Source organism: Hemitrygon akajei, chromosome 19, assembly GCF_048418815.1.
Source record: "Hemitrygon akajei chromosome 19, sHemAka1.3, whole genome shotgun sequence".
Taxonomy (NCBI): Eukaryota; Metazoa; Chordata; class Chondrichthyes; order Myliobatiformes; family Dasyatidae; genus Hemitrygon; species Hemitrygon akajei.
The window spans coordinates 63523698-63550455 of NC_133142.1; the positions used below are offsets into that span (position 1 = coordinate 63523698).

A 26758-nucleotide genomic window follows, 5' to 3' on the forward strand; every position below is an offset into this window, starting at 1 on the left:
ATGCATGTAGTATAAGAAATAAGGTGGATACTGCAGGACATGTGTATTCCAAAAATGAAGAAATACTCAAATGGTAAAATAATACAACCGTGGCTGACAAAGGAAGTCAAAGCTATTGTAAAAACAAAAGAAAGGGTACACAACAAAGCAAAAATTAGTGGGAAGATAGAGGATTGGGAACTTTTTAAAAACCTACAGAGAGCAACTAAAAACATCATTAGAATGGAAAAGATGAAATATGAAAGCAAGTTAGCAAATAATATGAAAGTGGATAATAAAAGTTTTTTCAAGTAAGTTAAAAATAAGAGAAATGAGAGTGGATATAGGACTGCTAGAAAATAAGGCAGGAGAAATAATAACGGGGGATGAGGAGATGGCTGATGAACTAAATGAGAATTTTGCGCAAGTCTTCACTTTGGAAGACACTAGCAGTATGCCTGATGTTGTAGTGTGTGAAGGAAGAGAAGTGGGTGCAGTTACTGTTACAAGAGAGAAGGTGCTCAAAAAGCTGAATGACCTGAAGACCATAAGACTTAGGAGCAGAATTAGGTCCATTGAGTCTGCTCCACCATTCAATCATGGCCTATCCTTTGTTTCTACCTCCTCCTCAACCCCAGTTCGTGGCCTTCTCCCCATAACCTTTGATGCCATGTCCATCAAGAACTTATCAATCTCGGCCTTAGATACACCCAACAAACTGGATTCCTTAGCTGCATGTGGCAACAAATTCCACAAATTCACCAGCTTTTGGCTAAAGAAATTTCTCTGCATCTCTGTTCTGAAAGGACATCCCTCTATCCCAAGGCTATGTCCTCTTGTCCTAGACTCTCCTGCCAAGGGAAGCATCCTTTCCACATCTACTCTGTGTAGGCCTTTCAACATTTGAAAGGTTTCAATGAGATCCCACTTCATCCTTCTGAATTCCAGCGAGTACAGACCCAGAGCCATGAAATGTTCCTCATATGATAACCCTTTTATTCCTGGACTCAACCTGAAAGTTAACCTTCAGGGTGGTCTGCACAAGGACTCCCATGTCCCTCTGCATCTCAGATTACTGGATTTTCTCCCCATTGAGTAATGGATAGTCAATTAAGAATTACAGAATCTATGCCCAATAGCCAATTTTCCAGTGGCTATATGAGCTTAGTGCTTATTGGTGTTGGTTTAACAATCCCTCGATCATGAACTCAAATCACATCATGGTAATGAAAAAATAAGCCACTGAAAGATCTCAGTGAGTCAAGCTGCAACTGGGAGGAAAGGAATTGCTGAGATTTCAGGCTGAAAATCTCTTGGGAAAGTTAGGTCTGAAACTGAGGGCCAGAACATCAATAATTCCTTTCCTCCCACAGATGCTGTTCGAACCGTTGAGTTTATCCAGCAGATTGTTTGTTTCTCTGGATTCCAGTATCTGTGGTCTTGTGTGTCTCACTTTGTGGTAAATTATGAAAATAAGCTCAGCAAGGATGGTTATACAACAACAACCATAAACCTCAATGGCAATAATTCAGGGATAGCAACCTGCTTGCTACCTCAGAATAATTCTACCCACCATGCCACACAATGTCCTGATCTCGGAACATAGCCACACCATAAACATCATCTGAAAGAAAAAGTTCAATTCCAATGTGTTTTTTGAACCAATCTTTACAGTTCAGGAACAACTGGTTCTTTGCCAGAGTCCCGACAAAGATCACTTTATCCTCCTTCAACAGGATGAGGTCATTATAGCAAGCTTCCTACATCACATTGGTTTATACAATTTAACAGTACCCCATTGGGTGGGATACTTTTACAGCTGGTAGAACCGATACCTCACAGCCCCAGTGATCCAGTTTTATCCTGACCTGTGGAGTTTGCATGTTCTTCTAGTGACCAAATCGGTTTCTTCAAGGTGTTCTGGCTTCCTCCCACATCCCATTGACATATGGCTTGGTAGCTTAACTGGCAGCTGCAAACTGCTTGACTGTGTGAGTGTGTGCGTATGTGTGTGAGAGTGTGTGACTGTGGTCTGTGTCTGTATATGTATGTGTGTGTGACTTTGTGTGTGTATGTGTATGTATGTGTGTGTGAGTGTGTAAGTGTGTATTTGTGTATGTGAATGTGTGTGGTGTGTGTTTACGTGTAAGTGTGTGGTGTGTGTTTGTATGTATATATGATTGTAAGTGTGTGTAATACCTCAATGACGAAACAGGAGGAACAGATGGTTGTAAATTAGAGTTTCCGGAATCCTGTTTCTATGAGGACCCCCACAATGGCTGCGAAGGCAGAGGAAGCCTGCATCAGGAGGGCCACCCCCCAGTCATCTTTGTCTCTAAGCTTTCTGGCCATTTCTCTGTCAAGGTCCATGTGGTGGCTGCTTGTGCATCAGTCTCCCCACATTAAAGGACCTCACGCACAGGCATTTCTCCTGGTTTGGTAATCTGATTGACCAAATTTGACAAAGCCTTGTGGTGACAAGAGCAGGACAGTGAAGTCTGGAAGTTCCCAGCCATAACCTAGCACTCAGGCAGTGGGTGTTAGATACAGTCATCTTGCGCTTGGATTGAGGCAGATGACTGAGCAGCTCTATTCAGGAGCTCTGCTCACCCCAAATGGGGAAAGGGCTAGAAAGGTGCCCTAAAAATAGCCTGCCTCCTCACTCCTGACTCGATTACTGTGTCTAGTGAGATCTCAAACAAAGGCAAATAAACTTTGGAGCCAGGAATGTGCGGACACTTAAGAAAGACGTATTTGGCATCAAGAGACGCCAAATTGACCTTACCGCTCTCTCTGAAATGTGATTGCCAAGGAAGTACAGTTGAAGGTGGAAAGCTGGATACACCTTTCTTTGGAAGGCGAAATCAGCAGATGAATCCAGAATCCACACAATTGGATTCTCCCTAAAGAATATTCTCTTGGAGTCTTCAATGCCAGAGTTGGAAGGGACAGCGCCTCCTGGAAAGGCACAATTGGAAAGGAAGGTGTTGGCAACATCAACTCCAGTGGAGTGCTCTTACTCTCCAAGTGCGTGAAATATGACCTGACCATCACCAACACCTTATTCTGTCAGAGAAATAAAGTGAAAACTTTGTGGATACATCCCCGTTCAAAGACTTGGCATCTTATAGATCAAGTTATTGTTTGGAGAAGGGATCACAGAGATGTAAAGAGTACAAGAGCCACGATCAGTGCTGATGATGGCTGGACACACCATCGGCTTATTCGCTCACAAATGACCATCAAAATCATGTGGAAGTGTAGAGTGTAAAAGAAGCTGAGCCATCCCAGGTTCAACATCAAGAGCCTAAAAGCCACAGCAAAGGTACAATATCTCCAGGCTGCCCTTTCTGAAAGACTCCCAAAGCTGTATCTGGAAGACATTGAAGCACACTGGACCACACTGAAGACCACCATCTTTGATACTTGTAAAAAACTGGCCGGATTCGAACTCGGGACCTCTCGCCCCGAAGTCTTGCGCTGATGCCACACTACGCCACCAGCCGGCTTAAGTCTGGCATAGAGTAAGGGAAATAAAGAATCAGTGGTGGACTTACAGGGCCCTAGAAATACAGCAGCTGCTGACTCTGGTGATATCAGAGTTTCTTTATTACCACCAAGGCAGTGTATGGCCCAAATCATCATGGCCTAAACCCCCTTTGCTCCAAAGATGGACCATAACTGCTGAAGAAAAATGATGGTATCAATCCTCAACGGATGGAACACTTTCAGGAGTTACTTATCGTAACATTGCTGTTGACATTCAAGTCATCAACCAGCTCCCGCAACGACCCATGACGGAGAATATGAGTAAGCCTCCTAGTGTCAAAGAGGTGCAGACAGCTTTCTTCAAATTGAGGAACAGCAATGCCACTGGGCTTGAAGACATTCCAGCAGAAATCCTCAAGGAAGGTGGCACAGAACATTTAAATCATATTGTCAAGATCTGGGACCAGGAGAAGATTTCAACTGAACTCAGGGACACCCTGATTGTCACAACCTTCAAAAAGAGTGACAAAGCTGACTGCAGAAATTATAGAGGCATCTCCCTCCTCTCTACAACAAGGAAGGTACTCACCTAAATTTTATATGATCAGCTTTCACCTTTGGCAGATGATCTGCCTGAGTCTCAGTGTGGCTTCCGTCTAGCCAGAGGAATGATTTTTACAGCATGTCAATTGCAGGAGAAAGCCCGGAAACAAAATATCCCACTTTATATGGCCTGCATAGACCTCACAAAAGCAGTTGACTCTGTAAACCATCCTGTGCTTTGGTAGGTGTGTTCAAAATCAAGTGCCCAGAAAAATATCTCAAGATCCTGCAGTTCTTACACAAAATGATATGTATGATATGAATGCAGCTCTGAAACAGCACCTTTTAAAGTTGAGAACAGGGTCAAACCAGGGTGCATCATTGCCCCAACTCCCTTTGTAGTTCTCATTGCAACTATTCTTCAGCTCACAGGCCTAGACCTCCCACAGAGTCCAGCTTCTCTACAGAACAGATGGGGAGCTCTTTAACTTTAACAGGTTCAAGGCAAAGAGCAAGGTGTCAACTACTTCAGTCATGGAGCTCCAATATACATCAGACAAAGCCATCGTAGCTCACTCTGAGGACGATTTACAGTGCATAATGGATGCTTTTGCCAGAGCATACAAACTCCTGGGACTTATTCTAAGTATCAAGAAAACCCAAGTCCTGCATCAACCTGCTCCAGATCAAGCTCCTAAAGCTCCAACCATCCAAGTTGACAACATCCCTCTGGAGAACACTGATCGTTTCCCATATCTTGGCAGCTTTCTTATTTCATGAGCCAACATTGACCTTGAAATAAATTGCAGAACAAACTTTGCGAGTAGAGCTTTCGCCAGGCTGAGAAAGAGGGATTTTGAAGCTCGAGATATCAAGACCAATGCTAGGCTTCTGGTCTATAGCGCTATAGTCCTCCCCTCCTTGCTATATGGACTGGACTCATGGACAGCATACAGCAGGCACATAAAATCCCTAGAAACTACCATCAAAGATGCTTCTGAAAGATTCTGAGAGTTAGTTGGAAGAACAGAACTACTAATTCCAGCATCCTGCAGGAAACTAACATCAACTCCATAGACACAATCATGGCGCAACACCAACTCTGAGGTCGGCCACATCATCTGTATGCCTGACTCCTGCCTCTCTAAACAACTCCTGTTCAGCCAACTCAAGGATGCATAGCTCACTCCTGGGGGGCAGACAAAGCAATTCAAGGACCCACCTGAGGAAGTGCCACATCTGCCTGTATGGATGGGAGAAATTAGCAGAGGATAGGGAAAGCTGGAGAAGGACTGTCTATGAGGGAACTGCACTGACTGAAGCATACCTCCACCATGCCATTGAAACTAAGCAGCTGCAAAGTAAGGAGAGACTGGGAAAGGCCCAACAGCTACATCCACCAGCACCTCAATGACCTACACCTGGCAACACTGCAGATCACAGATCAGTCACTTCAGTCATCTGAAGACCCACATGTGACCAGATCAATCACCAGGAGAAGAATCATACTCGGTTACGAGTGATCATTAATGATAATGGTGTGTGTGTGTGTGTGTGTGTGTGTGTGTGTGTGTGTGTGTGTGTGTGTGTGTGTGTGTGTGTGTGTGTGTGTGTGTGTATATGTTTGGTCTCTGTATGTGTATGCCTGTGTGTGTGTGGGAGATATGTGTGTATACGTGTTTGTGTGAGTGAGTGTGTATGTGCGTCTGTGTGTGAGTGACTCTGCGTGTATATGTGTGCACCTGTGTCTATCTGTGCATCTGTATGCATGTTTGTGTGTGTGAGTGCATGTCTGACTGTGTATGTATACATCGCTGTGTGTGTGTGCATCTGTGTGTGTGTTTGTATGTTTTTATGTGTCTGTGTGTTTCTGTGCATGTGTGCATGCATCTGTGTGTTTTTGTGTGTATATTTGTGTGTAAGTATGTTTGTGTGTATGTGTGTTTCTGTGCATTTGTGTGCGTTTGTGTGTGTATGTGTGCGCATATGTGTACATATGTGTTTGTGTGTGTTTACATGTTTGTGTGTGTGAGTGTGTGTCTATATGTGTGTGTGTGTTGGTGTGCATCTGTGTGTGCATGTGCATGTATGTGTTTCTGTACGTGTGTGTGTATTTGTGTGTGTCTGTGTGTGTTTGTGTGAGTGTGTGTCTGCGTGTTTGTGTGTATATATGTGTGTTTCTGTGCATGTGTGTGCATCTGTGTGTACATGTTTCTGTGGGTGTGTGCGTGTGCATTTGTCCAACTGTGCATGTCCAACTGTGCATGTGAGTGTGTCTGTATGTGTATATATGTGTGTTATTGTTTGTGTGTCTGTATGTGTGTGCCTGTGTGTGTGTGAGATGTGTGTGTGTCTGCATGTTTGTGTGTTTGTGTGAGTGTGTATGTAGGTCTGTGTGTGAGTGACTCTGTGTGTGTGTGTATGCATTTATGTGTGTTTCTGTGCATGTGTGTGTGTATGTCTGAGTAAGTGTGTGTCTGCATGGATGTGTTTCTGTGTATGTGTGCATGCATCTGTGTGTACATGTTTCTGTGGGTGTGTATGTGTGCATTTGTGTGTGTTTGTGTGTGTATGTTTTTGAGTCTGTATGTGTGTGCCTGTGTGTGTGAATGTGTGTGCATGTATGTTTCTGTGCGTGTGTGCATTTTTGTGTGTGTGTCTGTGTAAGTGTGTGTGTCTGCATGGTTGTGTTTCTGTGTATATGTGCATGCATCTGTGTGTACATGTTTCTGTGGATGTGTGCGAGTGCATTTGTGTGTTTATGTGTGTGTGTGTCTGTGTGTGTATGTTTGTGAGTCTGTATGTGTGTGCCTGTGTTTGAAATGTGTGTGTGTCTGCATGTTTGTGTGAATGTGTGTTCAGGAACAGCTATTACCCTTCAACCATCAGGCTGTCAAACCAGTGTGATAATTTCACTCACCTCATCACTGAACTTATTCTACTAACTATGAACTAAGGCTCTATAACTCATGTATTCTATATTATGAATGAATGAATGAATTATAATTATTATTTCATTTTGCTTTCTATATTTGCACAATTTGTTGTCCTTTGCTCTTTAGTTGTTTGTCCGTCTTTGTTATGTGTGTAATTTTTCATTGATTCTGTTGTGTTTCTTCGCATTTATTGTTAATGTTTGATGGTCACTGTAAGAAAATGAATCTGAGGGTAGTATCTGGTAACATATGTATACTTTGATAAAATTACTTTGACTTTGCAGACTAAGAAGGGCTGAATGGTCTGCTTCAATGCTGTACAACACTAAGTGTTTGGAGCTACCTCAAGATTGAGAATGATGCTACAGTGTGCATCTCCATACCATTAGCTTTCTCTCAATTCATCTCTTCACTGCCTTCTGCTACAAACAAAGAAACATTTATTTTTAATGAGGTACTTTTGTTGAGTATTGAGACATACCTATGAGACACAACTATGACTTATGCAACAGCCTAACAAGAATACTCTTTATTTCCAGGAACAAATTCTACATTGGTTTGAATCCAGTACCACCACCTCCCAGTCAAATTGAGTTGATTTATAATTTTAACAAGAAACATTTGCAGCCTCTGCAACCTCTGACCCTAAAACAACTGATTAACCTCTGGAGCAAAATGAAAGAGTTGAATGGTCTCTACAGGTCAATTGGTGATGGCGCAGTTTGATTTATCACCCCTTCAATAACAAAATAAATCCATCAGGTCTGTGGAACCTGCCACAGTTTGTATTTTAATAATAACAATATTTCCCTACCACCTCTTCCTCTTGAATAACATCCTTTCATTTGCACATCTTTGGCTTTTTTACTTTGGTTAAATAGACACATCTATGGAATTAGACATTACCAAGTCTCCATCCCACCCCACCCACCCCCACAATCCTGCTTGTGACATTTACATGAGCATTGTATACAGAGGGCCCGAAGCATTGTTAAGGATCCCTACCATCCATTCCACAATCTCTATGACTCACTACCATCAGGAAGGAGGTACTGGAGTATCAGGATGAGGACTGCCAGACTAGGTAACAACTTCTTCCCTCAGGCTATTTCAGACTAACAAATACCCTGCCACAACTGAGGTCTTGTCACTAGGACAGTGAGCTGTTTACTGTTTACCTGTGCTGCACACTACAAGCATTTTGAATTATATCATATTTATTTATTTATGGCAATATTTTGGTTTTGTGTGCTGTGTGTGATATATGCTTATGGGTGCACCTGGGCCGGGGGAACATGGACTGTGGCTGTATATATGTACAGTCAGATGCCAACAAAATTAAACTTGAATTTGATATTTGGAAACCAATCATCTTGTCTGTAGGTTATTCTGTACAATCATAAGAAATGGCAGTAGTAGGCCAAACAGTCCCTCACTGCCCTGCTATTGAACAAAATCACGACTGAGCTTGCACATCAGATGCAACTTTGCTACATTGTGCCTGAATATTTTGATTCCTTTAATATCTTGAAATGTATCAGCATGTTTTGACTATGTTCAATAACAGTCTCCACCATCTTCTCAAATAAAGAACTTCCAGTATTCTCTGAAGGAATTGAATTTAATTTTACTTCTAACTAGTCTAACCACTGATTTTAGTCTGTTATCCCTAGTTTTAAACTCTTTATTGAGTTGAAACATTGATCACCTATGCACTCTGTTGATCATAGAGTCACACAGCAATATAGCACAGATACAGGTCCCTTAGCTCAACAGATCCATAAGACCATAAGACATATGAGAGAATTAGTCCATTTGACCCATTGAGTCTGCTCCACCAATCAATCATGGCTGAACGTTTATCCCCCTTTTCTGCCCCACTCCCTAACCTTCTCAAAACCTTTGATGCCATGTCCAAACAAGAACCCATCAATCTCTGCCTTAAATAACCCAAAGACCAGGCCTCCACTGATGCCTGTGCTAATAAATTCCACAAATTCACCACCCTATCCTGAGGCTGTACCTGCTTGTCCTAGACCCCCCACCATGGGAAACATCCTTTTCTAATCAACTCTGTCTAGGCCTTTCAACATTTGAAAAGTTTCAATAAGATCCCCATCATCCTTCTAAATTCCAGCGAGTACAGACCCCGGGCCATCAAATGTTCCTTGTATGATAACCCATTTCCTTGTGAACCTCCTCTGAACCCACTCCAATGCCAGCACATATTTTCTAAGATGAGGAGCCCAGAACTGTTCAGAATACTCAAGGTAAGGCCTCACCTCTGCATCGCATCCTTGCTCTTGTATTCTAGATATCTTGAAATGAATGCATTTGACTTCCTCACCACTGACTCTACCTGTAAGTTAACCTTTAGGGTATTCTGCATAAGGACTCCCAAGATCATCTCAGAATTTTGGATTTTCACCCCATTTAGAAAATAGTCCACACATTTATTTCTACTACCAAAGTGCATGACCATGCATTTTCTAACACTGTATTTCATTTGCCACTCTCCAAATCTGTCTAAGTCCTTTTGCATCCTACCTGTTTCCTCAACACTACCTGCCCCTCTATCAATCTTTGTATCATCTGCAATCTTGGCAACAAAGCCATTTATTCCATCATCTAAATCATTTTATTCCATATCCAAGATCCAAGATGGCGACGCGATGCAGCTTGCAGTGTTCACTCCGGAACTGATTATCTGGTATTTGTGAAGTGGGGTGCCGTGCGCAATCATAATCGATTGAAAACGGACGTGGAAACACGGAGAAACATCGGGAAATTCCAGGAAGACCTTCTTCGTTGCTGCTGCTGCTGTGAGGTCCGGGACTCTGCTGGGAAGAACAGGCCCCCAGTCCTTGGGGTCGCACTGCCGATGGCCGTTGACGGGGCCGTCTTAATATGCTCGGCAGAGGATGGTGCTCGGAGAAGCTGTGCCAGAGGGGATGGTCATCTGCTCAGAGGTTCGACGGACTCAGGTCGCTTTCAGTGTGTGCTATGTCTGCGAGGCTGGTTTCGACGGAGCTTCCATTATGTGCTGCGTCTGCGAGGCTGAGTTGGGCGACGCCTTGGAAGTCCATAGCGGGGGGTACTCCCTTCTGCTGCCGGTGTGGGATGGCGAGTCTGTCGGGACCCTGGGGACTTGTGGAAACTGTGGTGATTTCTTTCGAACTTACAGTCCTTTAACATCTTGGACTATTTTTACTGTGCCCATAGTCTGTTTTTTTTTAATCAATTATGCTATTGTTTGCACAGTTGTAACTATATGTTGTAATTATGTGGTTTTGTGCAGGTCTTGTAGCTTTAGTTTTTGGTCTTGTTTTTGTCTGGTGGATTTGGAGTTCCTTTCCGGGGAACGCGCTAGACGGTAGCGCAATATTAATACGCAGCAGCCTCTCCGGACTCTGGATTGGGGATTGCCAAACATTGCGTGGATTTTCTGGTGTAGTCTGTTTTGTCATATGCTTTTGTGATATCATTCTGGGGGAACGTTGTCTCATTTTTTAACTGCATTGCATTTGTGGTTTCTAAATGACAATAAACTGAATCTGAATCTGAATTAATATATGAGGGGTGATAGATATGTTCATGGCCTAAGGTAGAAGGAGTGAATTTTAGAAAACCTACACATTTATTTTTCAACATAGTCCCCTCCTACATTTACACACTTAGTCCAGCGGTCATGGAGTATACGGATCTCGGACCCCCAGAAAGTGTCCACAGCAGGGGTGATTGATAAGTTTGTGGCCCAAGGTAGAAGGAGATGAGTTATTAATTTCAAACTTTCTGCGTAATCACTCAAAGAGTTGACCTGCATGAGCATGTAATGAGAGCTGTATCTCCTTCTACCTTCTACCTTAGGCCACAAATTTATCAATCACCCATCTGTGGACACATTCTGGAGGTCCAAGATCCGTATGCTCCACGACCGCTGGACTAAGTGTGTAAATGTAGTTGGGGACTATGCTGAAAAATAAATGTGCTAGGTTTTCTAAAATTGCTCCTTCCACCTTAGGCCATGAACATATCAATCACCCCTTGTACAGCATAAAAAGTGGTCCCAACACTGACCTCTGCGTAACACCACTAGTCACAGGCAGCCAACCAGAAAAGGATGCTTTTATTCCCACTCGCTGCCTCCAACCTATCAGCCAATGGTCTAACCATGCTAGTAACTTTCCTGTAATGCCATGGGCTTTTAACTTGGTAAGCAGCCTCATCAGAATCAGGTTTATTATCACTGGCATGTGACATGAAATTTGTTAATTTAGCAGCAGCAGTTCAATGTAGCAGTGCCTAATCTAGCAGAGACAGAAAAAAATAGTAGTAATAAATAAAATAAAACAATAATAAATAAACAAGTAAATTACACATATTGAATAGATTATTTAAAATGTGCAAAAACAGAAATACTGTATATTATACTGCATATTAAAAAAGTGAGGTAGTGTCCAAAGCTTCAATGTCCATTCAGGAATCGGATGGCAGAGGGGAAGAAACTGTACCTGAATCACTGAGTGTGTGCCTTCAGGCTTCTGTATCTCCTACCTGGTGGTAACAGTGAGAAAAGGGCATGCCCTGGGTGCTGGAGGTCCTTAATAATGGCCACTGCCTTTCTGAGACATTGCTTCCTAAAGATGTCCTGGGTACTTTTTAGGCTAGTGCCCAAGATGGAGCTGACTAGATTTACCCTTCTGCAGCTTTTTTTTGGTCCGGTGCAGTAGCCCTTCCATACCAGACAGTGATGCAGCCTGTCAGAATGCTCTCCATGGTACAACTATAAAAGTTTTTGAGTGTATTTCTTGACATGCCAATTCGCTTCAAACTCGTAATAAAGTATAGCCACTGTCTTACCTACTTTATGACCACATCAATGTGTTGGGACCAGGTTAGATCCTCAGAGAACTTGACACCCACTCTCTCTACTTCTGATCTGTCTATGAGGATTGTCTTACCCTTTGTCTTACCCTTGTGTGGCACCTTGTCAAAAGCCTTCTGAAAGTCCAAATATCCCCTGCATCCCTGTTATCTATTCTCCTCAAAGAATTCCAAGAGGTTCATCTGGCAAGATTTTCCCTTAAGGAAACCATGTTGACTTTGCACAATTTGTTGTCATTTGCTCTTTAGTTGTGCCTCCACAATCTCTACCACTACCTTTTTCAGCACCCTAGGGTGCAGTTCACCTGGTCCACTTGACTTATGTCCTTTTAGGTCTCAGTTTTTTTGAACTGCACTCTCTTCACTTCCTTAATATAACACCACATCAGGCACACTGCTAGTGTCTTCCACAGTGAAGACTGATGCAAAATACTCATTTAGTTCATCTGCCATCTCCTTGTCCCATGTTATTATTTCTCCAATCTCATTTTCTAGTGGTCCTATATCCACTCCCATCTCTCTTTTATTTTTACATACTTGAAAAAGCTTTTACTATCTGCTTTGATACTGTTTGCTTGCTTGCTTTCATATTTCATCTTTTCCCTCCTAATGATTATTTTAGTTTTAGTTTCCCAATCCTCTATCTTCCTGCTGATTTTTGCTTTGTTGTATGTGCTCTGTTTTGCTTTTACATTAGCTTTGACTTCCCTTGTTAGCCACAGTTGTACTATGTGGCATTCGAATGTTTCTTTGTTTATAAAATACATCTATCCTGCACCTTCCTCATTTTTCCCAGAAACTCATGCTATTACTGGTCCATTATCCACCTAGCTAATTCCAATTTTCTGTGGTCAACTCATCTCCCTGCAGGGTCCTCCCCTCCAGGTGCTTCTGAAATGATACTATGCCTTCACTATCTCCTTTTGCAGCTCACTCTCTGCCTCTCAGATTCGTTTTCCCTCTCATCCTAAATCTATGCTCCTTAGTTTTCGACTCCACAACACTGGGGAAAGACTACTGTCCACCTTATTTAAGCCTGTCAGAACTTTAAATACTTCTATATAAGGCCATTTTCATTTACGTAGGTTCCAAGGAATATTTACTTGCAATTTGGCCATCAATTTTTAATCAAATTTTTTCCCACCAAAAAGCACAATTAATAGTGTTAATGCACACATTAAACTCAAACTTTATAGAGTTTGGAGCTGACATAGAGTCATAGAAAAGTGCAGCACAGAAACAGGCCTTTTGGTCCACCTAATCAGTGCCAATCCAATTAAAATTGCTTACTCTCATCGACCTGCACCGTTACCATAGCTGTCCATACCTCTCCTATCCATGTACCTATCCAATCACTTTTAAATGTTGAAATCAAGCTTGCTTGCATTAGTTCTGCTGGCAGCTCATTCCACTCTTTCACGACCCTCTGAGTGAAGAAGTTTCCTCTCATGTTCCCCTTAAACTTTTCACCTTTCACCCTGAACGTGTGATCTCTAATTGTAGTCCCACCCAACCTCAGTGGAAAGAGCCTGCTTGCATTTACCCTATCTATACCTTTCATAATGTTGTATATAAAAATCTCCTCTCAATCTTCTATGTACCAAGGAATATAGTCCTAATCTCTTCAATCCTTCCCTGTAACTCAGGTCCTCGAGACCCAGCAACATCCTCATAAATTTTCTCTGTACTCTTTCAACCTTATTTCCATTTTTTCTGTAGGTAGGTGACCAAAACTGCACACAATACTCCAAATTGGGCCTCACCAAGGTCTTATACAACTTCAACATAACATCCCATCCCCTGTACTCAATACTTTGATTTATGAAGGCCAAAGTGCCAAAAGCTTTCTTTATGACTCTATCAATGTGTGAGGCCACTTTTAATGAATTATGGATTGCATTCCCAGATTCCTTTGTGGACACTCCTCAGTGCCCTGTCGCTCGCTGTATAGGATCTACCCTGTTGGTCCTACTGAAATGCAACCCATGTACATGTCTGCATTAAATTCCATCTGCCATTTTTCAGCCCATTTTTCCAGCTGATCCCTATACAAGCCATGATAGCCTTCCTCACTCTCCAATACACCCCCAATCTTGGTGTCATCCATAAATTTGCTGATCCAGTTAACCACATTATCATCTAGATCATTGATACAGATGACAAACAAGAATAGACCCTGCACCATTCCTTGCGGCACACCACTCCAGTTAGGGAGGCAACCATCTACTTTCTGGCTTCTCCCAGAAAGCCAATGTCAAATCCAGCTTATTACCTCATCTTGAATGCTGAGTTACTGAACCTTCTTGACCAACCTCCTGATTTTGTCAAATGCCTTGCTGAAGCCCATTTAGACCACATCCGCCACTTTGCCTTCATCAACCCTCCTGGTAACTTCCTCAAAAAACTCTGTAAGATTAGTTTGACACATCCTACCAGACACAAAGCCACACTGACTATCCTTAATCAGTCCATGTCTATCCAAATATTCAAATTTCTAGTCTCTTAGAATACCTTCCAATAACTTTCCAACTAATGATGTCAGGCTCACCGGCTGATAGCTTCCTGGTTTATTTTTAGAGCCTTTTTTAAACAGCAGAACAACATTGGCTATCCTCCAATACTGTGGTACCTCTCTTGTCACTAAGGATGATTTCAATATCTCTGCTAGGGCCCTGGCTATTTCTACACTTGCCTCCCACAGAGGCTGAGGGAACACCTTGTCACGCCCTGTGGATTTATCCATACTAATTTGCCTCAAGAGAGCAAACACCTCTTCCTCTGTAATATGTATAGAGTCCATGAAGTTGTTGTCATTTTCCCTTACTTATCCTATGTCCATTTCCTGATTAATTACAGATGCAAACAAAATCCATTTAAGATCTCCCCCATCTCTTTTGGCTCCATGCATAGGTTACCATTCTGATCTTCCAGAGGACCAATTTTGTCCCTTCTATCCTTTTGTTCTTATCGTAACTCCTTTGTCTGAGGTCTTCAAAACATCTGTCTCCACAACCTCTTAACTATCTGTTCTGACACTCTAGCTCCCATCCACCTGCAAATCTATTTTATACCCTCCATGCAATTCTAGCAAACCTTCCCCCTTGAATATTGGTCCCCATCCAGGTCAGGTGCAAATCATATCTTCTATACAGGTCCCTCCTTCTCTGGAAGAGAGCCCAATGATCCAAAATCTGATATCCTCACTCTTTCACGAACTTCTTTGCCATAAGTTAAACTGTATCATCTTCCTAGTTCTGGCATCACTAGCATGTGGCATGGAGATTACAATGGAGACCACAACTCTGAAGGTCCAGAACTTTAACTTAGCACCTAATTCCCTGAACTCACTTTGTAGAACCATGTCACTCTTCCTACCTATGTCATTGGTACCTACATGGACCAAGGCCGCTGACTGTTCACCCTCCCACTTAAGGATGCTGAGGACTTGATCAAGATATCCCCAACCCTGGCACCCAGGAGGCAACATACCATCTGGGAAACTTGTTCTTGTCTACAGAATCTCCTTTCTGTACCCCTAACTAATGAATTCCCTATCACCACAGCTTGTCTCTTCTACACCCCCCTCCCCTTCTGAGTCACAGTGCCTAACTCAGTGCCAGAGACCCGTCTGCTGGGACTTTCCTCCACTAGGACACCCCCCTCCAACAGTATCCAAAGTGTTGCTGTGGGGAATGACCACTCTGCACTGGCTGTTTATTTCTTTTCCCCTTGCTGATTGTCAACCAATTTCCTGTGTCCTGCACCCTGATTTAATTACCTCTCTATGTGTCCTATTTATCACCACCTTATCCTCCTGAATGATCCAGAATTCATCCGGTTCCAACTCCAACTCCTTAACATGGAGTGTTAGAAGAAGCAGCTGGATGCACTTCTCACAGTTTTAGACGTCAGGAACACTGGAGGTCTCTCTGCCTTCCCACATCCTGCCAGAGGAGCATTCAACTATGCTGCCTAGCATCTCTACTGTTCCTAACTGAGGGAAGGTGAGACCTGAAGCCTCGAAGAGGTAAAGCCTCAAAAATCCTATTCTAACTCTTGATGAGTCTGAGGATGGCTGCTCCACTTGTCTCTGCCTTTAATTTGTTCTTGTTATTCAATTTCAAATACTGATTGGTCTCTGTTCAAAGTACCAAGCTGCCATTTCTAATTATTCAGGGTACTTGAGTGAGCTTTATCTTCTCAGGCTTCCAATCTCTGACTAGGTGATGTTCAAAGCTCGAAACTGCCATGAATCACTGCCTTTTCTATTCAATCACTGAAACTGAGTGAACTGCAGTACGTTTTCAGATTTCCAATCTCCGACTGGGTGCTCAAAGCTTGAAACTGCTGTGAGTCGCTGCCCTTTCTATTCAATTGGTGAACCTAAGTGAACTATGGTTTCTTAGGTTTATGATATCCAATTGGGCAATGCTCAAACATTTAAGAGGTGATATATTCCAATGATTTCTAAATTTCTGATTTCTAAAGAATACAGACCTAATTTACTCTAGGCTTTTTTTTTACAAACAACGTACCATCCTAGGAATCTGTCTGGTGAACTTTCACCGAGCAACCTCACAAATCAAAGCTGATTTGTCGGATCAATGGAATCAGGTGTTGATTCAATGGGTGGAAGGGCCTTATCTATGCTGTTTGATTTTACTACTGAATCAAGTCATTACTTAGGAAGAACTCACTTGCCATGGTGGTGTAGCAGTTAGCCGAATGTTTTAACAGCTCGGGGTATTAGATTTCAGAGTTCAATTCCGATATCATCTGTAAGGAATCTGTATGCCTTCTCCGTGGAATGCGTTGGATTTTCCTGAGTGCTCCAGTTTCCTCCCATAATCCAAAGACAATAGACAATAGACAATAGGTGCAGAAGTAGACCATTCGGTCCTTCGAGCCTGCACCGCCATTTTGAGATCATGGCTGATCATCTACTATCAATACCCGGTTCCTGCCTTGTCCCCATATCCCTTGATTCCCCTATCCATAAGATACCTATCTAGCTCCTACTGGTTAGTAGGTTAATTGGTCATTGTAAACTGTCCTGTGATTAGCCTTAGGTTAACCGAGGAATACTGGGCAATGCAGCTCGAAGGACTGGAAGGCCTACTTTGCGCTGTACCCCAATAAATAAATTCTTCAGGTTGCCACTTGGGAGTTGCTTTGACTACAAAGGTAACATGTTTTCCTTTTGTCCTCGCCAGCACCACCTTCCTTCGATTCCTTAACCAGGGATGTCAACCTCTGAACGACAACATGACTGACATTGGCTACATAGGATCCTATCAGGATTGGGTATGGAAAGACTCCATGGACAAGAAATCTCACCAGTACCTTTACTTCCTCAGGAAGCAGAAGAAATTTGGCATGCCTGCTTTGACTCTCAACAATTTTTTATAGCTGCAACACAGATGGCATTTTATTCACATGCACCATGGCTTGGCATAGAAACTGAGACTGCAAGAAAATGCTGGGACATGTGAACACATCATAGTATCAACTTCCTGCCATAGACCCAGCCTGCCTCAGACAAGCAGCCAATATATTCAAGGACCATCTTCCCCAGAGATTCCTTCTTCTCCTCCCTTTCATTGGGCAGAAGATACAAAACCCTGAAAGCACATGCTACCAGCCTCAAGAACAACTTTTACCTCATGTTATAAGGCTAATGAATGGTCCCTTTGTATAAGATGGACTCTTGATCTCACAATCTACATTTGTTAGGGCCTTGCACTTTATAGTGTGCCTGTAACACTTTATTCTGCATTCTGTTACAGTTTTCCTATGTACTAACTCAATGTGCTTATGTGTTGAAATGATTTGTATGGAGAGCATGCACTAGGGTTACTTTGGCTGTGCCTTGGTACAGTGATAATAATAACCTCATTTACCAAATAGTTTTATTCCATGTCTCAGCCTGAAACACCACTCATTATTCCTTTCTACAGAAGACCTGTCAAGTTCCTCCACTTTCCCCCCCCCCCACTTTTTGCTTTCCACAGGGATCTACACGACTCCCTTGTCCATTCATCCCTCCCCACTAATCTCCTTCCTGGCACTTATCCTTGCAAATGGAGTGAATGCTACACCTGCCCCAATACCTTCTCCCTCACTACCATTCAGGGATCCAAACAGTCCTTCCAGGTGAGGCGATACTTCACCCTCGAGTCTTTTGGGTTGACTTATTGTGTTTGGTGCTCCTGGCACGGCCTCTTGTACATTGGTGAGACCCGATGTAGATGTGGAGACCACTTTGCCAAGCATCTATACTCCATTCGCCAGAAAAAGTGGGATCTCCCAGTGGCCACCCATTTTAATTCCACTTCCAAAATGTCCATTCATGGCATCCTCCATTGTCATGATGAGGCCACAGGTTGGAGGAACAACACCATATATTCCATTTGGGTCGCCTCCAACCTGAGAGGATGAACATTGATATCTCAAACTTTCGGTAATGCCCCTTCTCCATTTCCCATCCCCTTTTCCCTCTCTCACCTCATCTTCTTGCCCACCCATTGCCTCCCTCTGGTGCTCCTTTTCCCCTTTTCTTTCTTCCATGGCCTTCTGTCTCTTTCACCAATCAACTTTCCAGCTCTTTACTTTGTCCTCCCCCCTCCAGGTTTTACCTATCACCTTGTGTTTTTCTCTCTCTCCTCCCCCCACCTTTTAAATCTACTCCTCAGCTTTTTTTCCCCCAGTCCTGCCAAAGGTTTTTTGGCTTGAAATGTTGACTGTACCTTTTTCCATAGATGCAGCCAGGCCTGCTGAGCTTCTCCAGCAGTTTGTGTGTGTTACTCAAGGTTTATTCCATGATGCATTGTAAAAAGAATATACTACACAAAGAAGAGTGCCAGTGGAACAAAGCATAAATAATTCTGCTTTTCTTTAGCTCTGACTTCCCTTTCTGTACATGATCACTTTGTCTCTCATTCTACCATTTAATTTCTCTTTCAGATTCAGAATCAGGTTATCCTCACTGACCGATGTGGTGAAATTTGTTGCTTTGTGACAGAAGTACTGTGCAATACAGAAAAAAATACTATAGATTACTAAACGAAATATAAAATAGTGCAAAAAGAGAGCAAAATAGGGAGGAGGTCTTCATGGGCTCATGTACTATCATTAATCTGATGGGAGAAGGGAAGTACTGCTCTTCCTCTGAGGCTCCTCTACCTCCTCCCTGATGGTAGTAATGAGAAGAGGGCATGTCTTGGTGATGAGGGTCCTTAACTCCATTCATTCTCCACATGTTTTTAATCTGCAATTTGCTTATCTTTTTGCTGTTCCTGACACGTCTGTCCTGTCACATCTGTGGACAGAGCTAGCCCATCCTTAGTTGCTAAGTACTTCAAATATTTCCAAAATTTTACGTTTGGAGTAGAAACATGGAAGTAGGAGTTGTACCAATCAGCCCTTTAAACCTACTCCACAATTCAACATGATTATGGCTGATCTTCTAACTTGTTTCTGCTCCGTTCCCATCACTGTCCTTGTGTTTTACTTTCAAAAACCTCCTTCTTAAAGGCTTGGCCTTTCATAATCTTCTATGGCAAAGAATTCCACTCTCTTTGAGAAGAAATTTTTTCGCCTCTCAGTCTAACGATTGACTTCTGGTGAGATGGTCATTGTCTGGTCCCAGCAGTCTCTCTGGGTCCAATAAATGGACCAAATTTTTGTAGTAAATGTTTTTCTTATGACCACAGGACATTGATTGATATTGGTAATACAAAATACTGCAAGTCTGGTTCATTAGTGAGACTAACAGCAGGGCCTTGGGCTTCATGCCTCATGCTCAGACTAACAGCAGGGCCTTGGGCCTCGTGCCTCATACTCAGACTAACAGCAGGGCCTTGGGCCTCGTGCCTGATGCTCAGACTAACAGCAGGGCCTTGGGCCTCGTGCCTCATGCTTAGACTAACAGCAGGGCCTTGGGCTTCATGCCTCATGCTCAGACTAACAGCAGGGCCTTGGGCCTCATGCTCAGACTGACAGCAGGGCCTTGGGCCTCGTGCCTCATGCTCAGACTGACAGCAGGGCCTTGGGCCTCGTGCCTCATGCTCAGACTGACAGTAGGGCCTTGGGCCTTGGGCCTCGTGCCTCATGCCGCAACTGACTGCAGGGCCTCATCCTTCACAGACCAGGCTCTCATGCCACAGCATCACCTGTTTTTTCGTCAAAGATAAGCTGGATTGTCTTCATCTACAGCTGACCCATCTGCATGCTTGTGCTCAAAGAAACATGGCTCCAGGACAACATCCCATGCACCATCAATCTTTAGCCCATGCCACTTAGGGACTAATATTATTTTGTGACTGTATGTGCTGTGTGCTGTGTGTGACTGTGTATATTGTGTGTTGCACTTTGGCCCTAGAAAAACACCATTTCATTTAGCTCTATACAGGTGTATAGTTGAATGACAATTAAACGTGAACTGCCTTAGATGGCATTGTGAGACTGCGGCTCTTGTCGCTAGAATCCTGGCCTGGGGGAACATCATTCTTGCGTCCATTCTGTTGAGTCCTGTCTGTGGTGATTTGGGTTTACAGGGTTCCTTGTGCTCTCAAGGAAAAGAGCACACTAGTTGCGTTGAGCATCAAGCAGTAAAGTAGAAATAAACTGAGATGACGATTACTCCACTCAATCTGGCAACACAAAAGCCTACAAAATGTTCCCAAATGGGGGAGTCTAGGACCAGAGGACATAGCCTCAGAATAGATAGATGTCCCTTCAGAAAAGAGATGAGGAGAAATTCTTTAGCCAGAGGATGGTGAATCAGTGGAATTTCTTGCCACAGACAACTGGGAAGGCCAAGTCATTGGGTATATTTAAAGCGGAAGTTGATAGGCTCCTGATTGGTCAGGGTGTCAATGATTACAGGGAGAAAGCAGTAGAATATGGTTGAGAGGGACAATAAATCAGTCATGATAGAATGGCAGATCAGACTTGATGGGACAAATTGCCTAATTCTGCTCCTATGTCTTTTGGAAGGGAAAATAACGCAGTGTAGCTGAACTTCGCTGATGAATCAGCAGGCGTGGTTAGTTTACCTTCTCAAAGTCAATGGGGTGCATTTCACATCCACTGAACAGTGCACGTGAAGAAAGATGCTTCTTCAGTTCCTCAAAGTGGTCCTTATCTGCACCAGAACACAATAAGAAAATGAGTTTAGTTCAACTTAATAGGGGAAAAGAAACAAACACAAGAGATTCTGCAGATGCTGGAAATCCAGAGCAACAGACACAAAATACTGGAGGAACTCAGCTGGTCAGGCAGCATTGATGAGGGAATAAACAATCATCGTTTTGAGTCAAGACTCTTCAGCAGAATTGGAAAACAATGGGGCTGAAGCCAAAAAAAAAGGTGGTGAGGGGAAGGGGGGGGGGGCTAGTCCTCCCTCTCCTTGCACCTTCTTATTTTAGCTTCTACCCTCTTTGTTTCCAGTCCTGATAAAGGATCTCAACATGAAACCCTATCTACCAACTGCCCGTTATGCCACTGGTTTTTAGGGCTACAATGAAGGTCCTCCATCTCTGGCAGTGTTCAGGGCTTCCTTCATTTTGTCAGTAGCTCAGTTTTCACTACTGTCAGTCATGCAAGTCCTGGGTGGAGACTCAGGAATACCTTCACGCACAGGTGTAGAAGAATTCTTCACTGCTGTTTCCATAACAGTTTTGTTTTAACAGTCAGTTATTAGTCCTGAGTTGAACCCCTGAACCTGGAGCACTGGTGGACCTCTTGTCTGGCCCTTTGACTTGTTTGGCATGGGCCAAAGCTTAAAGCTTTGACTCCAGCCAGCGTGGCTCTCTGCGTCACTGAGGCACACAAGCCTTCAAACCCTATGGCATACCCTACAGGTGTGATCCTCTTTGAGGTCAACACAAAACATCACCTTTATTCACCTTCATAGAAACAAATACTTGTTTTTCTATTATGCATTTAACATGATCTCAAAAGCGGCATGCTCCTGATGGCATCAATTCTTGTGGAGTCACTGGAACTGGAAGCCAATTTGTATACAGCAAGCTCCCACCATCAGCATTATCACAGTGTCAAATCTATCTTATACTGCTGGATAAACACTGGCCAGATGGCCAGTTGTCCAGAAAAAACCTGTGCTTAGGACCTCTTAAGCAAATACCAGTAGAACATCTCTCCTAAAAGACAGTCTCTGCAGCAACTTTGCTATATCTTTCCCATCGTTTTCCCCCTACCTCTCTCTATTTTAGTCTTCAAGTCTCTGGAGGGATTCAAAAACTAGAGGGCACAGGTTTAAGATAGATTTAAGAAGGAACTGAGGGGTAGCTTTTTCATGCAAAGGAAAGTGCGTAAATGGATTGAGGAAATAGCTCAGGTAGGCACATTAACATCTTAAAAACATTTGGACAGGTATATGGATAGGAAAAGTTCAGAGCAGGAGTTCCCAACCTTTCTATGCTGTGGACCCCTACCAAGAACTGAGGGGTCCATGGACCCCAGGTTGGAACCCCTGCTTTAGGGGGATATGTGCCAAAGGTGGGCAAGTGGGATTAGTTTAGATGGTCATTGTGGTTAGCATGGATAAGTTTTTTGAATTGGATTGACTTTATTTCTTACACCCTTCACAAACCTGAGTGAAAATCTTTATGTTATGTCTCCGTCTAAATGTGCAATATGCAATCATAGTAATTTATAATAAATAGAACAGTCAATGTAATATAGAGCACACTCAAATCAGTGTGAGTTAATCAGTCTGATGGCCTAGTGGAAGAAGCTGTTCCGGAGCCTGTTTGTCCTGGCTTTGATGCTGTGGTACCGTTTCCCAGATGGTAGCAGCTGGAATAGATTGTAGTTGGGGTGACTCAGGTCACCAATGATCCTACCGGCCTTTTTACACACCTGTCCTTGTAAATGTCCTGAATCATGGGAAGTTCACAACTACAGATGCGCTAGGCTGTCCGCACCACTCTCTGCAGAGTCCTGCGATTAAGGGAGGTACAGTTCCCATACCAGGCAGTGATGCAGCCAGTCAGGATGCTCTCAATTGTGCCCCTGTAGAGAGTTTTTAGGATTTGGGGGCCCATGCCAAATTTCCTCAACCATCTGAGGTGAAAGAGGTGCTGTTGTGCCTTTTTCACCATACAGCTGGAGTGTACAGACCATGTGAGGTCCACGGTGATGTGGGTGCTGATGAACTTACAGCTGTTTACCCTCTCAACCCCAGATCCATTGATTTTAGCCTGTCTCCATTCCTCCTGTAAACCACAACATCACTTTGGACCGAAGTGTCTGTTTTAATGTTGAATTACTTTATAACTCAGCCTGGGGTTCAAACCCACAATCTTCTGATAGAGAGGCAAGTCTAGGTATTACATCATAATATCAGAATCATGCTCAGATTTATTATCACTGTCTTAGATTACATGAAATTTATCGTTTTTCAGCAGCTTGACAAGATTCATGATTGTCATTTGTCATTCTTCAGTGCATGAGTGTAAAGAAGAACAAAATGATTGTTCCTCTGGATTTGATGCATTATAGCACTGTACAAAAATCTATATAGCTAGGGTACCTAAGACTTTTGCTCAGTAGTGTATATTGGTTAAAACAGGAAGGTGGTTGGGAAACAGGAATAAGAGTACTTAGCTCAGTAATAATAAGTGCTGGAAATAATTTGGAAGATGTGCAGCTTGGGTAGTTCATAGTTGGATTGACTTGTTCTCAGATCTTGGCAACTTACTTGCGAGGAAACATCAATAGTGCACCGACAATGTCCCCTTGCTTGGCGACAAAACATTTGCAAGTAAATTGGCAGGATCAGAGAACAACTCAACCCAACCAGTATTAAGTGTTATTTGGTAACTGGAAAGACATAAGACGACCCTATCTATATATATATATGTACCTAAGACTTGCATAGAACAAGTAAAATACATAATAAGCATAAAGAAGATGAAAAAATACATTAAATATAAATATAAAAACAATCCTATAAAACACAATGTACAAGTAACTGTTATGAACAGAGACTGAGTATGTGCACATAAAGTGACACTGGATAATGTGTATGGGGTGGGATGGGTTAATGGGTGGAGGTGTTGATCAATCTTGCAGACTTGGGGTAAGTAACTGTTTTTGAGTCTAGTGGTCATGGCATGGATGCTTTGTAGCCTCTTCCCTGATGGAAGTGGGACAAACAGTTCATGAGCAGGAGTGTGGCATTCTTAAAAAAATTGCTAACCTTTCCTGGCACCTTTCTGTATATATGTCCTTGATGGTGGATCCTTCTATAAGCACACAAGACATAGAAGTAGAATTAGGCCATCTGGCCCATCGAGTCTTCTCTACCATTCAACCATGGCTGATCCCTTTTTTCCCTCCTCAGCCCCACTCCCTGGTCTTCTCCCTGTAACCTTGAATGCTGTGACCAATTAAGAACCTATCAATCTCCACCTTAAACATACCCAACAGCCTGGCCTCCATAGCTGCCTGTGGTAACAAATTCCACAAATTCACCACCCTCTGTAAAATTACTGTATATATGTCCTTGATGGTAGACCTTTCTGTATACTTTATATGTTCAGTGGAAAGACATATAATTACCATAAACTGCAACAATAAATGAAGAACATAAACAAAAGGATTAATGAGGTAGTGTCATGGGTTCATGGACCAATTATTAATTCAGATGACGGAAGGGAAGAAGGTGTTTCTGAATCATTGAGTGAGGGTCTTTAGGCTCCTATACCTCCTCGTGCTTCCCTAGGGCTGTGCGCTCAGCCGCTGCTATTTACACTGCTGATGCACGACTGTGTCGTGGCATTCAGCTCAAACCGTGTCATTAGGTTTGCACATGACACAACAGTGGTTGGCCTCATCAACAATGATGACAAGATGGAGTACAGAGAGACAGTGGAGCGGCCAGTCTGGATGTGGAGAAGACCAAGAAAATCATTGTGGACTTCTGGAAGGTGCAGATGAACCATCCCCCTCTGCGAATACATGGCTCCTCTGTAGAGAAAGTTAATTGCACCATGTTCTTGGGAGTTCATACCATGGATGACCTCACCTGGTCCCTCAATATCATCTCCCTGAGCAGTGCCTCCACTTCTTGAGGATATTGAGGCCAGTGAGGCTCTTCCCACCCCTATCTTACCTGAATTTTACAGGAGCACTATTCAGAGCATCCTGACAAGCTGCATCTCCATCTGGTATGGGAGCAACAGAGCACTGGACCAGAAGTCCCTACAAAAAACTGTGAGAAGGGCCGAAAGGATCATAGGGGTCACCCTATCATCCATCTGGGACATTTATCAGGAGTGCTGCATACGCAAGGCCCTTATTATTATCATCAAGGATTCCACCCATCCAGCTTCTTTGATTTTCTACCATTAGGCAGAAGACTCCAATGCACAAAGTCAAGAATGGTCAGGATGAGAAACTGTTTCTTTCTTCAGGCTATAAATATTTAATTTATTTTTTAAAATTTTATTTTATTAATTTTAATTTAATTTAATTTAATTTATGCATTTTACTTTGTTTATCTATACTTAATTCATTTGTAGATTTAATTCTTACTTTCATACATTATTGTGCGTTATGCGTACTACTGTGCTTTACATCCTGGTCCAGAGAAATGTCTCGTTCCACGGTATACATGGATATTATTAAATGACAATAAACCTGACTTGACTCCTCCCCAATGGTAGTAGTAAGAAGAAGCTATGCCCTGGATGATGAGGGTCCTTAGTGATGGATAGAATTAGTATGGAACAAATGAGATCTTAATCCTACTTTGTGAGTAGAATACACCTCAGTTTTATCCTTCCGCGAAGTCTTTGTCTTCTTACAAAATAAAACCAATGGCCAAAAATAATCAGATATTTGTGCATTCGGGGTTAAATAAGATTATGTTGGCTTCTGTCATCTGTCTGAGTCAACTATTTTATTGCTTGCTCTCTGATTGTGGACTGAGGTGTCGGTGAAATGTTACAGAGGGCAGTAAATAGATATTGTCAGCCCCTGGAGCCCCCTGAGCTGGCTAATGAAAGGCAATTGCGATTCAACCCGATAAACTGCTGATTCTCTGTTTTGCTGAATTTAGCCATGGGAGTTTAATGTTCTTTCAGCAGCAGAGATTTACCCAAGCATTTAAAAAAAAAATATTAAAGCATTTTAGTCTGCAAATGGATATGCTGACATATATCAAAGTGAGTGCGCTGACATTAATGGGAACAGCCACAGTCCCAAGGACATTACTAGAGCGTGTAGGCTTGCCTGTTTACTCAGCCGAACGGATTACTTACAGACTCAATGGAAGCTTGCAAAATTCACTGTGGAAAATAAGAACTGGGAAATAACAACATGAGGCACCATAAGTGACTGGGCCTCAATATGCCTAAAATTTCCAGGAGTCTTGCTCATTTATGCTACAAGCAACTAAGTAATAATTGGCCTACATTTTTGGGATCTTAGATCTGGAGGAATCGATTCAGCAGTGTCAAGGCCTGACATGAAGAGAAATGCCTTCATTCCGAGGAACTTATCCAAGATATCTGTGTCTCCTAAATTACTAAGAATATTGAAGAGTCAGGTTGATAGATTTTTAAGACAAAGAACTTGGAATAAGTGTTCTTTGTTCTTGTTTTTTTTGAGGTTAAGGGATATTACTAACCATCACTTTGCCAAAAAAGACACCATAATGTGGCTCCAAAAAACTGGACATCTAGATTTAAAGGTGCTGACATCATTTGATAAGACCAGGAAGTTTGGATTTGCAATGACAACCTATTAATTACAATCCTACAAAATTTGAAAGGTCAGTTCTTCCTGCTAAACACGAGGAAATAAAGGCTGAGTGCCTCGCCACAGGAAAATCACTTTATTCTGGGATCAGTCTATTAAAACTCCCATTCATTATTATAATAGAACTGAATTCAAGA

The 26758-nt window shown here is 42.7% G+C and overlaps 1 protein-coding gene across 1 annotated transcript in view; it reads right to left on the bottom strand.

Moving 5' to 3' along the window:
• The window catches only part of LOC140741996 (ubiquitin-like modifier-activating enzyme 1), a 430112-nt gene that overhangs the window by 194066 nt on the left and 209288 nt on the right, over nt 1-26758 (bottom strand). Inside the window, exon 20 of the mRNA XM_073072650.1 lies at nt 20888-20976. Coding sequence (XP_072928751.1) covers nt 20888-20976 — 89 coding nt within the window. The remainder of the gene's footprint in view (nt 1-20887; nt 20977-26758) is intronic.